This window comes from Hyla sarda, chromosome 7 (assembly GCF_029499605.1).
Source record: "Hyla sarda isolate aHylSar1 chromosome 7, aHylSar1.hap1, whole genome shotgun sequence".
NCBI classification, from domain to species: Eukaryota; Metazoa; Chordata; class Amphibia; order Anura; family Hylidae; genus Hyla; species Hyla sarda.
Window position 1 is genome coordinate 229,533,542 of NC_079195.1, and position 17,360 is coordinate 229,550,901.

Here is a 17,360-nt window from a genome sequence, read left to right on the forward strand (position 1 = left end):
CAGCATTCTACCACCCCAGCCAAATACTACCAGCATTCTACCACCCCAGTCTAATACTACCAGCCCAGCCTGCTCCTGCCACAGATTAATACTACCACTCTGCTTCCTCCCCAGCCTAACACTACCAGCCTTCTACCACCCTAGCCTAGTACTACCAGCTTTCTACCACCTCAGCCTAATACTACCAATCTTCTACCACCCCTGCTTAATACTTCCAGCCTAATACTACTAGCCTGCTACTGCCCCAGCCTAATACTACCAATCTTCATCTCCCAAGCCTAATACTACCAGGCTGATACCACTACAGCCTAATACAACCAGCCTGCTACCACCCCAGACTAATACCACCAGCCTGCTCCTACCCAAGGTTAATAATACGAGCCTACTTCCACCCCAGCCTAATACTACAAGCCTGCTCTTGCCCAAGGCTAATACTACCAGCCTTCTACCACCCCAGCTGAATACTACCAGCCTGCTCCTGCCCAAGGTTAATACTACGAGCCTACTTCCACCCCAGCCTAATACTACCAGCCTGCTCCTGCTTCAGCCTAATACTACCTTACTGCTTCTGCCCCAGTCTAATACTATCAGCCTATTACTGCCAACCTGCTCCTGCCCCAGCCTAATACTAACAGCGTGCTCCTGCCCCAGCTTAGTACTACCAGCCTGCTCCTGCCCCAGCCTAATACTAACAGCCTGATCCTGCCCCAGCCTAATACTAACAGCCTGCTCCTGCCCCAGTCTAATACTACCAGCCTGCTCATGCCCCAGACTAATACTACCAGCCTGCTCCTGCCCCAGTCTAATACTACTAGCGTGCTCCTGCCCCAGCTTAGTACTACCAGCCTGCTCCTGCCCCAGCCTAATACTACCAGCCTGCTCCTGCCCCAGCCTAATACTACCAGGCTGCTTCTTCCCCAGCCTAATACTATCAGCTTTCTATTGCCCCAGTCTAATACTACTAGCGTGCTCCTGCCCCAGCCTAATACTACTAGCGTGCTCCTGCCCCAGCCTAATACTACTAGCCTGCTCCTTCCCCAGCCTAATACTACCAGCCTGCTCCTGCCCCAGCCTAATACTACCAGGCTGCTACCACCCCAGCTTAATACTATCAGCTTTCTATTGCCCCAGTCTAATACTACTAGCGTGCTCCTGCCCCAGCCTAATACTACTAGCCTGCTCCTGCCCCAGCCTAATACTACCAGCCTGCTCCTGCCCCAGCCTAATACTAACAGCCTGCTCCTGCCCCAGCCTAATACTAACAGCCTGCTCCTGCCCCAGTCTAATACTACCAGCCTGCTCATGCCCCAGACTAATACTACCAGCCTGCTCCTGCCCCAGCCTAATACTACCAGGCTGCTACTGCCCCAGCCTAATACTATCAGCTTTCTATTGCCCCAGTCTAATACTACTAGCGTGCTCCTGCCCCAGCCTAATACTACTAGCCTGCTCCTGCCCCAGCCTAATAATACCAGCCTGCTCCTGCCCCAGCCTAATACTAACAGCCTGCTCCTGCCCCAGCCTAATACTACCAGCCTGCTACCACCCCAGCTTAATACTATCAGCTTTCTATTGCCCCAGTCTAATACTACTAGCGTGCTCCTGCCCAGGATAATACTACCAGCCTGCGATCAATGCTGTGGCAATTATACTGATGTCCACCATTAACCCTTCAGATGCCATGATCAGCACTGATCACTGCATCATACAAGTAGATCGCCAATAGTATAGCACTGATCAGTAATAGGAACCAATGGATTGCTATAATAAATAGTCCCCTATGAGGACTTAAAAAAAATTGTAATAAAAACGTTTTTCAAACAGTGAATAAGCCCCTTGTCAGGATTCGGCAGGCTGGAGGTGGATCCTCTGTGTCAGAGGGTGATTGGCGTGGACCGTACCGGTGGACCGGTTCTAAGTTGCTACTGGTTTTCACCAGAGCCCGCCGCAAAGCAGGATGGTCTTGCTGCGGCGGTAGCAACCAGGTCGTGTCCACCGGTAACGGCTCAACCTCACTGACTGCTGAGAAGGCGTGGGACAGAAGGACTAGACAGAGGCGAGGTCAGACATAGCAGAAGGTCAGGGCAGGCGGCAAGGTTCGTAGTCAAGGGTAACGGCAGAAGGTCTGGTAACACTGGTAAGGGCATACACAAAACGCTTTCACTAGGCACTGAGGCAACGAGATCCGGCAAGGACAGGAAGGGGGAGTGGGTTTTTATAAGCAAGGAGCAGGTAGGAGTTAATTAACACTGATTGGGCCAGGCACCAATTAGTGGTGCACTGGCCCTTTAAATCTTAGAGAACCGGCGCGCGCGCGCGCCCTAGAGAGCGGTGCCGCGCGCGCCAGGACGTTACAGCCGGGGACCGGGACAGGTGAGTTGATTGGGATGCGACCCGCGAGCGGGCGCGTCCCGCTATGCGGATCGCATCCCCGCCGGTAGTGACAGTGCAGCGCTCCCGGTCAGCGGGTCTGACCCGGGCGCTGCAGAGAGGAGAACGCCGCGAGCGCTCCGGGGAGGAGCAGGGACCCGGAGCGCTCGGCGTAACACCCCTCCTCCAACAAAAAAATTTAATCACCCCTTTTACAAATAAAACATTTATATAAACAAACATTTTTTGCCATAGCTGCATATGGAAATGTTTCAACTATTAAAATATAAAGGTACTGATCCCGTATGGTGAAAGGTGTGAAAAAAATAAACTTAAAGGACAACTGTAGTGGTACAGTTTTACATATGCCCGGGCCTCAAAAATAAACAAAATGAACTCATACATACCTGCCTACGAGCCCCCGTTGGTCCGGCACAGGCCTCACGGTCCGGCAGTGCTGACGTCATTCCACTTTCTGGGGAAGCCGCAGAGCCGTCGGCGTATCACCGGCCGCAGCGATGTCCCGCCCCCGGCTGGTGATAGGCTGAACCGACTGTCATGTAAGAAGCCGGCTAGAGCTCCTTACATAACAGTGGGCTCAGCCTATCACCAGCCGGGGCTGGACATCTCTGCGGCCGGTGATACGCCGACGGCTCTGCGGCTTCCCCGTCCCCAGGAAGTGGAATGACGTCAGCACTGCCGGACCGTGAGGCCTGTGCCGGACCAACGGGGGCTCGTAGGCAGGTATGTATGAGTTCATTTTGTTTAATTTTGAGGCCCGGGCACTGGAATATGTAAAACGGTACCACTACAGTTGTCCTTTAAGTCCAAAATTACAGATTTTTGTTCACATCGCCTCCCAGAAAATATTGAAGAAAAAGTCACATACATGCAAAAGTGGTAAAAAAATTACAAATCATGGGGCAAAAATTAGAAAGTTATCGGCATCAGAATAGAGATTTAAAAAATGCTTATTCTATTAAAAAAGTTTTGAGTTTTTTTTATAAAAGCCGTACAATAATAGTAAAGCGTGTAACCATGGGGATCATTATAATCGTATCGACCCACAGAATAAAGAGAACATGGCGGTTTTACCTTAAAATGTACATAGTAAAAAAACAAATATCATAGTCTTGTATGGCTTTGTGGATAGAAATAAAAAGGAGTTATGTTTCTTAAAAGGCAAGGAGGAAAAAACCAAAGCGCTAAAGTGAACCCTGGCTGAGTCCTTAATAAAAGTTTGTAGTAAAAATGTGTCAAAATACAACAAAAAAAGGACAATACAGATACCAGTCTACCAACCACAACATGGCCGCCGGTTGGCCCGTAGGGCACACTGGGACATCCGCAACATGGCGATCGACAACTTCCGGGTCACGTGAGACCGTCACTGGATTCCTCCAGTCACACTATGGCCACCTTGCGCTGCTCGATCACCTGACCCGTCACGTGACACGGTCGACCCCCGCCCTCGTTTCCAGCCGAGTGTGGGCGTGTCCCGGGGCGGACAGTGAGGGTTGCCAGTCAACATGGCGGCGCACAGGAGCTTTCCCGTGAGGCACAGAGCGTGATTCCCGGTGTGAGGAGCGGGCGCCCCCCGGAGGCTGCAGCATGGAGACGGAGGAGGAGCAGCACATGACTACGCTGCTCTGTATGGGCTTCTCGGACCCGGGCGCCATCCGGAAGGCCCTGCGCCTGGCCAAGAACGACATCAATGAGGCGGTGGCTCTGCTGACTAACGAGCGGCCCGGACTGGACTACGGCTACGAACCCATGGACAGCGGCTCCCGGGGCGACGGCAGCGGCGGCAGGAGTACAGGCTTCGACCCGCCCCCCGCCTACCATGAGGTGGTGGAGCCCGAGGTGAGAGGAGGAGGAGGGGAGCTGTCATGTGTGTGACCGGGGAAGAGCGCCCCCATGTGTATGACCGGGGGAAGACAGCGCCCCCATGTGTATGACCGGGGGAAGAGCGCCCCCATGTGTATGACCGGGGAAGAGCGCCCCCATGTGTAGAAGAGCGCCCCCATGTGTATGACTGGGGAAGACAGCGCCCCCATGTGTGTGACCGGGGGAAGACAGCGCCCCCATGTGTGTGACCGGGGGAAGACAGCGCCCCCATGTGCGTGACCGGGGGAAGACAGCGCCCCCGTGTGTATGACTGGGGAAGACAGCGCCCCCATGTGTGTGACCGGGGGAAGACAGCGCCCCCATGTGTAGAAGAGCGCCCCCATGTGTATGACCGGGGGAAGACAGCGCCCCCATGTGTATGACTGGGGAAGACAGCGCCCCCATGTGTAGAAGAGCGCCCCCATGTGTATGACTGGGGAAGACAGCGCCCCCATGTGTAGAAGAGCGCCCCCATGTGTATGACCGGGGGAAGAGAGCACCCCCATGTGTAGAAGAGCGCCCCCATGTGTATGACCGGGGGAAGAGCGCCCCCATGTGTATGACCGGGGGAAGAGCGCCCCCATGTGTATGACCGGGGGAAGAGAGCGCCCCCATGTGTAGAAGAGCGCCCCCATGTGTATGACCGGGGGAAGAGAGCGCCCCCATGTGTAGAAGAGCGCCCCCATGTGTGTGACCGGGGGAAGACAGCGCCCCCATGTGTGTGACCGGGGAAGACAGCGCCCCCATGTGTATGACTGGGGAAGACAGCGCCCCCATGTGTATGACTGGGGAAGACAGCGCCCCCATGTGTGTGACCGGGGGAAGACAGCGCCCCCATGTGTATGACTGGGGAAGACAGCGCCCCCATGTGTATGACCGGGGAAGAGCGTTCCCATGTGTGTGACTGGGGGAAGACAGCGCCCCCATGTGTGTGACCGGGGGAAGACAGCGCCCCCATGTGTAGAAGAGCGCCCCCATGTGTATGACTGGGGAAGACAGCGCCCCCATGTGTATGACCGGGGAAGAGCGTTCCCATGTGTGTGACCGGGGGAAGACAGCGCCCCCATGTGCGTGACCGGGGGAAGACAGCGCCCCCATGTGCGTGACCGGGGGAAGACAGCGCCCCCATGTGCGTGACCGGGGGAAGACAGCGCCCCCATGTGCGTGACCGGGGGAAGACAGCGCCCCCATGTGTATGACTGGGGAAGACAGCGCCCCCATGTGTGTGACCGGGGGAAGACAGCGCCCCCATGTGTAGAAGAGCGCCCCCATGTGTGTGACCGGGGGAAGACAGCGCCCCCATGTGTGTGACCGGGGGAAGACAGCGCCCCCATGTGTGTGACCGGGGGAAGACAGCGCCCCCATGTGTGTGACCGGGGGAAGACAGCGCCCCCATGTGTGTGACCGGGGGAAGACAGCGCCCCCATGTGTGTGACCGGGGGAAGACAGCGCCCCCATGTGTGTGACCGGGGGAAGACAGCGCCCCCATGTGTGTGACCGGGGGAAGACAGCGCCCCCATGTGTGTGACCGGGGGAAGACAGCGCCCCCATGTGTGTGACCGGGGGAAGACAGCGCCCCCATGTGTGTGACCGGGGGAAGACAGCGCCCCCATGTGTATGACTGGGGAAGACAGCGCCCCCATGTGTATGACCGGGGGAAGACAGCGCCCCCATGTGCATGACCGGGGGAAGACAGCGCCCCCATGTGCGTGACCGGGGGAAGACAGCGCCCCCATGTGCGTGATCGGGGGAAGACAGCGCCCCCATGTGTGTGATCGGGGGAAAACAGCGCCCCCATGTGTGTGACCGGGGGAAGACAGCGCCCCCATGTGTAGAAGAGCGCCCCCATGTGTATGACCGGGAGAAGAGCGCCCCCATGTGTAGAAGAGCGCCCACATGTGTATGACCGGGGGAAGAGAGCGCCCCCATGTGTAGAAGAGCGCCCCCAGGTGTATGACCGGGGGAAGAGCGCCCCCAGGTGTATGACCGGGGGAAGAGCGCCCCCAGGTGTATGACCGGGGGAAGAGCGCCCCCAGGTGTATGACCGGGGGAAGAGCGCCCCCAGGTGTATGACCGGGGGAAGAGCGCCCCCAGGTGTATGACCGGGGGAAGAGCGCCCCCAGGTGTATGACCGGGGGAAGAGCGCCCCCAGGTGTGCGACCGGGGGAAGAGCGCCCCCAGGTGTGCGACCGGGGGAAGAGCGCCCCCAGGTGTGCGACCGGGGGAAGACGGCGCCCCCACGTGTGCGACCGGGGGAAGACGGCGCCCCCACGTGTGCGACCGGGGGAAGACGGCGCCCCCACGTGTGCGACCGGGGGAAGACGGCGCCCCCACGTGTGCGGCCGGGGGAAGACGGCGCCCCCACGTGTGCGGCCGGGGAAAGACGGCGCCCCCACGTGTGCGGCCGGGGAAAGACGGCGCCCCCACGTGTGCGGCCGGGGGAAGACGGCGCCCCCACGTGTGCGGCCGGGGGAAGACGGCACCCCCACGTGTGCGGCCGGGGGAAGACGGCGCCCCCACGTGTGCGGCCGGGGGAAGACGGCGCCCCCACGTGTGCGGCCGGGGGAAGACGGCGCCCCCACGTGTGAAGAGCGCCCCCATGTGTGGAAAGCGCCCCCATGTGTGTGACCTGGGGAAGACAGCGCCCCCATGTGTGTGACCTGGGGAAGACAGCGCCCCCATGTGTATGACCTGGGAAAGAGCACCCCCATGTGTAATCAGGGGAGAGGAGGAGGAGGGGAGCTGTCGTGTGTGACCAGGGAAGACAGCGCCCCATGTGTATGAGGAGGCGAGGTGTCATATGTGTGATGGGGCAGAGAGGAGGAGGAGGGGAGCTGTCATATGTGTGATGGGGCAGAGAGGAGGAGGAGGGGAGCTGTCATGTGTGTGATGGGGCAGAGAGGAGGAGGAGGAGGGGAGCTGTCATATGTGTGATGGGGCAGAGAGGAGGAGGAGGAGGGGAGCTGTCATATGTGCGATGGGGCAGAGAGGAGGAGGAGGAGGGGAGCTGTCATATGTGTGATGGGGCAGAGAGGAGGAGGAGGGGAGCTGTCATATGTGTGATGGGGCAGAGAGGAGGAGGAGGGGAGCTGTCATGTGTGATGGGGCAGAGAGGAGGAGGAGGAGGGGAGCTGTCATATGTGCGATGGGGCAGAGAGGAGGAGGGGAGCTGTCATATGTGTGATGGGGCAGAGAGGAGGAGGAGGGGAGCTGTCATATGTGTGATGGGGCAGAGAGGAGGAGGAGGAGGGGAGCTGTCATATGTGCGATGGGGCAGAGAGGAGGAGGGGAGCTGTCATATGTGTGATGGGGCAGAGATGAGGAGGAGGGGAGCTGTCATATGTGTGATGGGGCAGAGAGGAGGAGGAGGGGAGCTGTCATATGTGTGATGGGGCAGAGAGGAGGAGGAGGGGAGCTGTCATATGTGTGATGGGGCAGAGAGGAGGAGGAGGGGAGCTGTCATATGTGTGATGGGGCAGAGAGGAGGAGGAGGGGAGCTGTCATGTGTGTCCGGGGGAGACGGTGCTGCCATGTGAGTGGCCGGGGGAAGAGGAGGTGGGGAGCGGTCATATGTGTGACCAGGGGAGAAGAAAGAGCACCCACATATCCCACCCGTCTTCTCCAGCACTCTCCCGTCTTCTCCTGCCTCTCGCCCGTCCTCTCCTGCCTTTTTTGCACTCGCCCGTCCTCTCCTGCCTTTTTTGCACTCGCCCGTCCTCTCCTGCCTTTTTTGCACTCGCCCGTCCTCTTCTGCCTTTTTTGCACTCGCCCCTCCTCTTCTGCATTTTTAGCACTCGCCCGTCCCCTTGCGGCCCTCGCCCGTCCCCTTGCGGCCCTCGCCCGTCCCCTTGCGGCCCTCGCCCGTCCCCTTGCGGCCCTCGCCCGTCCCCTTGCGGCCCTCGCCCGTCCCCTTGCGGCCCTCGCCCGTCCCCTTGCGGCCCTCGCCCGTCCCCTTGCGGCCCTCGCCCGTCCCCTTGCGGCCCTCGCCCGTCCCCTTGCGGCCCTCGCCCGTCCCCTTGCGGCCCTCGCCCGTCCCCTTGCGGCCCTCGCCCGTCCCTCTTTTTTTCTTTGCCTGATTAGATGACGGGAGACGTCGATCAGCGGAGATAATCTCCTTCTTATATCCTCGTGGTGTGAAGACGGAGAAGATCACAGATCATTGCTAGAAATCCCTTTACACTAAGACCGGATCAGAGCCGCCTGTAAGCAGATTGGGCCGTGCAGATACTTGGCGGCATAGGGAGAGTTATCAGCTACTGGAGCCGAGGAATTAAAGGGACACTACACCTAAAGGCAGATTCTTATAATTGTTCAGGAGCAGCTGATATCAGTCACATATGATGTAATATATAGAAATTATATCAGTACTGGAGCGTTATAAGAGGAGCGGCTGATATCATCACATATGATGTAATATATAGAGGTTATATCAGTACTGGAGCGTTATAAGAGGAGCGGCTGATATCACATATGATGTAATATATAGAGATTATATCAGTACTGGAGCGTTATAAGAGGAGCGGCTGATATCATCACATATGATGTAATATATAGAGATTATATCAGTACTGGAGCGTTATAAGAGGAGCGGCTGATATCATCACATATGATGTAATATATAGAGGTTATATCAGTACTGGAGCGTTATAAGAGGAGCGGCTGATATCAGTCACATATGATGTAATATATTGAGGTTATATCAGTACTGGAGCGTTATAAGAAGAGCGGCTGATATCACATATGATGTAATATATAGAGATTATATCAGTACTGGAGCGTTATAAGAGGAGCGGCTGATATCATCACATATGATGTAATATATAGAGATTATATCAGTACTGGAGCGTTATAAGAGGAGCGGCTGATATCATCACATATGATGTAATATATAGAGGTTATATCAGTACTGGAGCGTTATAAGAGGAGCGTATGATATCATCACATATGATGTAATATATAGAGGTTATATCAGTACTGGAGCGTTATAAGAGGAGCGGCTGATATCAGTCACATATGATGTAATATATAGAGGTTATATCAGTACTGGAGCGTTATAAGAGGAGCGGCTGATATCAGTCACATATGATGTAATATATAGAGATTATATCAGTACTGGAGCGTTATAAGAGGAGCGGCTGATATCAGTCACATATGATGTAATATATAGAGGTTATATCAGTACTGGAGCGTTATAAGAGGAGCGGCTGATATAATCACATATGATGTAATATATTGAGGTTATATCAGTACTGGAGCGTTATAAGAAGAGCGGCTGATATCACATATGATGTAATATATAGAGATTATATCAGTACTGGAGCGTTATAAGAGGAGCGGCTGATATCAGTCACATATGATGTAATATATAGAGATTATATCAGTACTGGAGCGTTATAAGAGGAGCGGCTGATATCATCACATATGATGTAATATATAGAGGTTATATCAGTACTGGAGCGTTATAAGAGGAGCGTATGATATCATCACATATGATGTAATATATAGAGGTTATATCAGTACTGGAGCGTTATAAGAGGAGCGGCTGATATCAGTCACATATGATGTAATATATAGAGGTTATATCAGTACTGGAGCGTTATAAGAGGAGCGGCTGATATCAGTCACATATGATGTAATATATAGAGATTATATCAGTACTGGAGCGTTATAAGAGGAGCGGCTGATATCAGTCACATATGATGTAATATATAGAGGTTATATCAGTACTGGAGCGTTATAAGAGGAGCGGCTGATATCACATGATGTAATATATAGAGATTATATCAGTACTGGAGCATTATAAGAGGAGCGGCTGATATCAGTCACATATGATGTAATATATAGAGATTATATCAGTACTGGAGCGTTATAAGAGGAGCGGCTGATATCAGTCACATATGATGTAATATATAGAGGTTATATCAGTACTGGAGCGTTATAAGAGGAGCGGCTGATATCAGTCACATATGATGTAATATATAGAGATTATATCAGTACTGGAGCGTTATAAGAGGAGCGGCTGATATCATCACATATGATGTAATATATAGAGGTTATATCAGTACTGGAGCGTTATAAGAGGAGCGGCTGATATCACATATGATGTAATATATAGAGATTATATCAGTACTGGAGTGTTATAAGAGGAGCGGCTGATATCATCACATATGATGTAATATATAGAGATTATATCAGTACTGGAGCGTTATAAGAGGAGCGGCTGATATCATCACATATGATGTAATATATAGAGATTATATCAGTACTGAAGTGTTATAAGAGGAGCGGCTGATATCACATATGATGTAATATATAGAGATTATATCAGTACTGAAGCGTTATAAGAGGAGCGGCTGATATCACATATGATGTAATATATAGAGATTATATCAGTACTGGAGCGTTATAAGAGGATCGGCTGATATCATCACATATGATGTAATATATAGAGATTATATCAGTACTGGAGCGTTATAAGAGGAGCGGCTGATATCACATATGATGTAATATATAGAGATTATATCAGTACTGGAGCGTTATAAGAGGAGCGGCTGATATCATCACATATGATGTAATATATAGAGATTATATCAGTACTGGAGCGTTATAAGAGGATCGGCTGATATCATCACATATGATGTAATATATAGAGATTATATCAGTACTGAAGCGTTATAAGAGGAGCGGCTGATATCACATATGATGTAATATATAGAGATTATATCAGTACTGGAGCGTTATAAGAGGATCGGCTGATATCATCACATATGATGTAATATATAGAGATTATATCAGTACTGGAGCATTATAAGAGGAGCGGCTGATATCACATATGATGTAATATATAGAGATTATATCAGTACTGGAGCGTTATAAGAGGAGCGGCTGATATGTCACATGATGTAATATATAGAGGTTATATCAGTACTGGAGCGTTATAAGAGGAGCGGATGATATCAGTCACATATGATGTAATATATAGAGGTTATATCAGTACTGGAGCGTTATAAGAGGATGATATCAGTCACATATGATGTAATATATAGAGATTATATCAGTACTGGAGCGTTATAAGAGGAGCGGCTGATATCACATATGATGTAATATATAGAGATTATATCAGTACTGGAGCGTTATAAGAGGAGCGGCTGATATGTCACATGATGTAATATATAGAGGTTATATCAGTACTGGAGCGTTATAAGAGGAGCGGATGATATCAGTCACATATGATGTAATATATAGAGGTTATATCAGTACTGGAGCGTTATAAGAGGAGCGGATGATATCAGTCACATATGATGTAATATATAGAGGTTATATCAGTACTGGAGCGTTATAAGAGGATGATATCAGTCACATATGATGTAATATATAGAGATTATATCAGTACTGGAGCGTTATAAGAGGAGCGGCTGATATGTCACATGATGTAATATATAGAGGTTATATCAGTACTGGAGCGTTATAAGAGGAGCGGATGATATCGTCACATATATAATATATAGAGGTTATATCAGTACTGGAGCGTTATAAGAGGAGCGGCTGATATCACATATGATGTAATATATAGAGGTTATATCAGTACTGGAGCGTTATAAGAGGGGCGGCTAATATCAGTCACATATGATGTAATATATAGAAGTTATATCAGTACTGGAGCGTTATAAGAGGAGCGGCTAATATCAGTCACATATGATGTAATATATAGAGATTATATCAGTACTGGAGCGTTATAAGAGGAGCGGCTGATATGTCACATATGATGTAATATATAGAAGTTATATCAGTACTGGAGCGTTATAAGAGGAGCGGCTAATATCAGTCACATATGATGTAATATATAGAGGTTATATCAGTACTGGAGTGTTATAAGAGGAGCGGCTGATATCACATATGATGTAATATATAGAGGTTATATCAGTACTGGAGCGTTATAAGAGGAGCGGCTGATATCAGTCACATATGATGTAATATATAGAGATTATATCAGTACTGGAGCGTTATAAGAGGAGCGGCTGATATCATCACATATGATGTAATATATAGAGATTATATCAATACTGGAGCGTTATAAGAGGAGCGGCTGATATCATCACATATGATGTAATATATAGAGATTATATCAGTACTGGAGCGTTATAAGAGGAGCGGCTGATATCATCACATATGATGTAATATATAGAGATTATATCAGTACTGGAGCGTTATAAGAGGAGCGGCTGATATCACATGATGTAATATATAGAGGTTATATCAGTACTGGAGCGTTATAAGAGGAGCGGCTGATATCAGTCACATATGATGTAATATATAGAGGTTATATCAGTACTGGAGCGTTATAAGAGGAGCGCCTGATATCACATATGATGTAATATATAGAGGTTATATCAGTACTGGAGCGTTATAAGAGGAGCGGCAGATATCATCACATATGATGTAATATATAGAGATTATATCAGTACTGGAGCGTTATAAGAGGAGCGCCTGATATCACATATGATGTAATATATAGAGGTTATATCAGTACTGGAGCGTTATAAGAGGAGCGGCTGATATCACATATGATGTAATATATAGAGATATCAGTACTGGAGCGTTATAAGAGGAGCGGCTGATATCACATATGATGTAATATATAGAGGTTATATCAGTACTGGAGCGTTATAAGAGGAGCGCCTGATATCACATATGATGTAATATATAGAGATTATATCAGTACTGGAGCGTTATAAAAGGAGCGCCTGATATCACATATGATGTAATATATAGAGGTTATATCAGTACTGGAGCGTTATAAGAGGAGCGGCTGATATCACATATGATGTAATATATAGAGATTATATCAGTACTGGAGCGTTATAAGAGGAGCGGCTGATATCAGTCACATATGATGTAATATATAGAGGTTATATCAGTACTGGAGCGTTATAAGAGGAGCGGCTGATATCACATATGATGTAATATATAGAGATTATATCAGTACTGGAGCGTTATAAGAGGAGCGGATGATATCATCACATATGATGTAATATATAGAGGTTATATCAGTACTGGAGCGTTATAAGAGGAGCGGCAGATATCATCACATATGATGTAATATATAGAGGTTATATCAGTACTGGAGCATTATAAGAGGAGCGGCTGATATCACATATGATGTAATATATAGAGATTATATCAGTACTGGAGCGTTATAAGAGGAGCGGCTGATATGTCACATGATGTAATATATAGAGATTATATCAGTACTGGAGCATTATAAGAGGAGCGGCTGATATGTCACATGATGTAATATATAGAGATTATATCAGTACTGGAGCATTATAAGAGGAGCGGCTGATATGTCACATGATGTAATATATAGAGATTATATCAGTACTGGAGCGTTATAAGAGGAGCGGCTGATATGTCACATGATGTAATATCTCTGGAGGGTCTCCGCTCCGCAGATGTAGGGATCATGGGGGGTCTAGAGCCGCTCCTCATCCAGGAGTTGAGCCCGGCACAGGACTTTTTTCTTAATCTCACTTCACAATTCATATACTCCCTGGCCATGTGGTTACTGTACTAAGCAGATGTACCATTCAGGAGCCTGGTAAAGCTGTGTATGACAGTCAGATCCAATAATGGTTCATGACCCTGTAATCATTACATTACATAGTCGCATGCTACTATAAGCTGATCTGCCATGCAGGAATCTGCCAAAAGTTGGTGAGACATTTTTGCCGTGCTTTCCTAAGCTCCTGAATGGCTTATCTGCACTCTCAGGTACTATAGGAAAGTCACAGGGTACTGGTGGGCACTGACTTAGCACAGGGCACTGGTGGTGAGCACTGAGGCGGCTGTATGTACACTACTTGGTCCTACTGATGGAAGTCCTCCTATTCCTATACCCAACCAGAGTGCCTCCAGCTGTTGGGAAACTACTATAGCACATGGAATGGAGCTAGTTTGGGGTTGTGTGTGTGGTGTATAGCGGTGATGAGGCAGTGAATGGCGGTGTTTGTGGAAGGTGCCGCCCTTCTGTGTGCGCTATTAATAGAGGCGCATCGGCGGCTTTACACGTATGTGCAGGGGAAATCACAAAACCTCCGACCCTGTTGTGTGATGTTTTGGTTTCCTGACGGCAACCATTAAGCTTTCCACAGATCCTGAATGGCTTATAATTCTGCACTGCCCTGTGTAAACTCCCTGATGTTCTCCCAGCCCAGGCTGGAAAGATCTATAGAATTCTGAGTGATACTTTGTATCAAGTACCAACTGTCATAATGGTTTATAAAGATTTGATTTGTAGCAAAATATATAAGAATCTATAAATAGGTATTTCCCAATCTGTGTGCCTCCAGCTTTTGCAAAACTACAACTCTCAGCATGCCCGGACAGCCAACGGCTGTCCGGGCATGCTGGGAGTTGTAGTTTTCCAACAGCTGAAGACACACTGGAATAGCCTGTTAAAGGGGTACTCCGGTGGAAACCTTTTTTCTTCTTTAAATCAACTGGTGCCAGAAAGTTAAACAGATTTGTAAATTACTTCTCTTAAAAAAATCGTAATCCTTCCAGTACTTATTAGCTGCTGAATACTACAGAGGAAATTATTTTCCTTTTGGAACACAGAGCTCTCTGCTGACATCATGACCACAGTGCTCTCTGCTGACATCTCTGTCCGTATTAGGAACTGTCCAGAGCAGCACATGTTTGCTATGGGGATTTTCTCCCACTCTGGACAGTTCTTAAAAGGGACAGAGGTGTCAGCAGAGAGCACTGTGGTCATGATGTCAGCAGAGAGCTCTGTGTTCCAAAAAGAAAATAATTTCCTCTGTAGTGTTCAGCAGCTAATAAGCACTGGAAGGATTAAGATTTTTTTTAATAGAAGTAATTTACAAATCTGTTTAACTTTCTGGCACCAGTTGATTTAAGAAAAAAAATAAAATAAGTTTTCCACCGGAGTACCCCTTTAATTAATACATCATAAGTGCGGTACTCCACATTTGGAAAACCACAACTCCCAGAATGCTTTCAACTGTCTGAGCATTGTGGGAGTTGTAGTTTTACCACACAATGGGGGTAACTGCTCTGTAGTATGTTGTGACAATTCCATCCATTGCTTCCTTAAAGGGGTACTCCTCTTGAAAACATTTTTTTAATTTTTTTATTATTTTTATAACTGTTGCCATAAAATTAAACAGATTTGTAAATTACTTCTATTAAAAAATCTTAATCCTTCCAGTACTTATCAGCTGCTTTTTGCTCCACAGGAAGTTATTTTTTTTTTTTGGATTTCCTTTCTTTCTGACCACAGTGCTCTCTGCTGACACCTCTGTCCATGTCAGGAACTGGTCAGAGCAGGAGAGGTTTCAGACAGAAAAGAAATCCAAAAAGAAAAGAACTTCTTGTGGATCATACAGCAGCTGATAAGTACTGGAAGGATTTAGATTTTTAAATAGAAGTCATTTACAAATCTGTTTGTTTGCATTTCTGGCACCAGTTGATTTAAAAAAAAAAATAAAATAAAAAAAATAATTTCCAGCGGAGTACCCCTATAAAGGAGATATGTCATACAAAAAAGTATCCCTTTTTCACAGCATAGAGGATAAGTTTTAGATTGCAGGGCGTCAGAGCACTGGGGCCCCCTGAGATCTCATGTATAGAGCCCCGTCTCTCCCCGGGAGCCGCGAGTCACGACCCCCACCCTTCTATATATCTCTATGAGAGAGGCGTTCGGCTATCTTCGGCTCTCCCAAAGAGATATATGGATGGGGCGTGGGGGTCCCTGCAATCTATAACTTTTCCCGGGATATGTTTTTTCGCTTGGGACTTCTCCTTTAACGTCTTTGGCGCATTCATACTCGTTAAGATCTGGATTTTTCAAAGTGTTGTTTTCATTCATTTGTTGATTCACTTTCTCCCCTGACCCTGGGGACATTCTCTGCTGCTTGTACTAGGAATAAAACACCCATGATAGCACAGCGCCCCCCCCCCTACCCCAGGGACACACAGGACGTACAGAGATTTTACTGGTTGTTGGGGAAAAAGAAAACCTAGATCGTCCTAGAATGGAAAATCCGACAACTTTCTAATAGACTTTGTTCCACTTCATCACTGATTTTAGGATTTCTGCTTGCGGTCAGTGAACGAAGCATTTGCTTTTGTACTCAGACTGAAAACTCATTCACAAACATCATATTTCTTAGAGCTTGGGGTTTTTGCTACAATTCTATCCAGTTTAGGTTACGTTTACACTTAATGGGTTTTTGTATATTGCGAACACGATGCAAATTTACAGCTTAACAAATAAATTAACTGATTAATTAATTGAATGAATAAATAAAACCTTTTTGCAGTCATTTAATGGGAACATTCTTATTAAAGGGGGAAAACAATTATAATAATTTTTTTTTTTAATAAACTTGTTTCAGAAAATTAAACAGATTTGTAAGTTACTTATATTTACAAATCTTAATCCTTCCAATACTTATCAGCTGCTGTATGCTCCATTGGAAGTTGTGTAGTTCTTTCCAGTCTGTCCACAGTGCTCTCTGCTGACACCTCTGTCCATGTCAGGTACTGTCCAGAGCAGGAGCAAATCCCCATAGCAAACCTCTCCTGCTCTGCACAGTTCCTGACATGGACAGAGGTGGCAGCACTGTGGTCAAACTGGAAAGAACTACACAACTTCCTGTGGAGCATACAGCAGCTAAGTACTGGAAGGATTAAGATTTTGAAATAGAAGTAATGTAAATCTGTTTAACTTCCTGGCACGAGTTGATTAAAGTTTTCCACCGGAGTACCCCTTTAATGCTCAAATTCTGATAACCTCTTCTAACCTTATACTTCTCACAGCTTGGGGTTTGTTACAGTTGTATCCAGTCAAGACCATCCTCAGTGAGCTAAACACAGCAGCCCTCAAGCTCTTGACTGTCTAGAGCAGTGGTCTTCAACCTGCGGACCTCCAGATGTTGCAAAACTGCAACTCGCAGCATGCCCGGACAGCCGTTGGCTGTCCGGGCATGCTGGGAGTTGTAGTTTTGCAACAGCTGAAAGCACACTGGTTGAGTTGCACTTCCCTACGGCTGTCTGGGCATGCTGGGAGTTGTAGTTTT

General features: G+C 48.4%; 1 protein-coding gene across 4 annotated transcripts in view; it reads left to right on the forward strand.

Moving 5' to 3' along the window:
- The first annotated feature begins 3,851 nt into the window (after window positions 1-3,851).
- The window catches only part of USP24 (ubiquitin specific peptidase 24), a 123,411-nt gene continuing 109,902 nt past the window's right edge, over window positions 3,852-17,360 (forward strand). For all 4 annotated transcript variants that reach the window (XM_056533012.1, XM_056533008.1, XM_056533009.1 and 1 more), the window contains exon 1: window positions 3,852-4,233. In XM_056533012.1, the coding sequence (XP_056388987.1) occupies window positions 3,982-4,233 (252 nt within the window). In that variant the 5' untranslated portion in view covers window positions 3,852-3,981. The remainder of the gene's footprint in view (window positions 4,234-17,360) is intronic.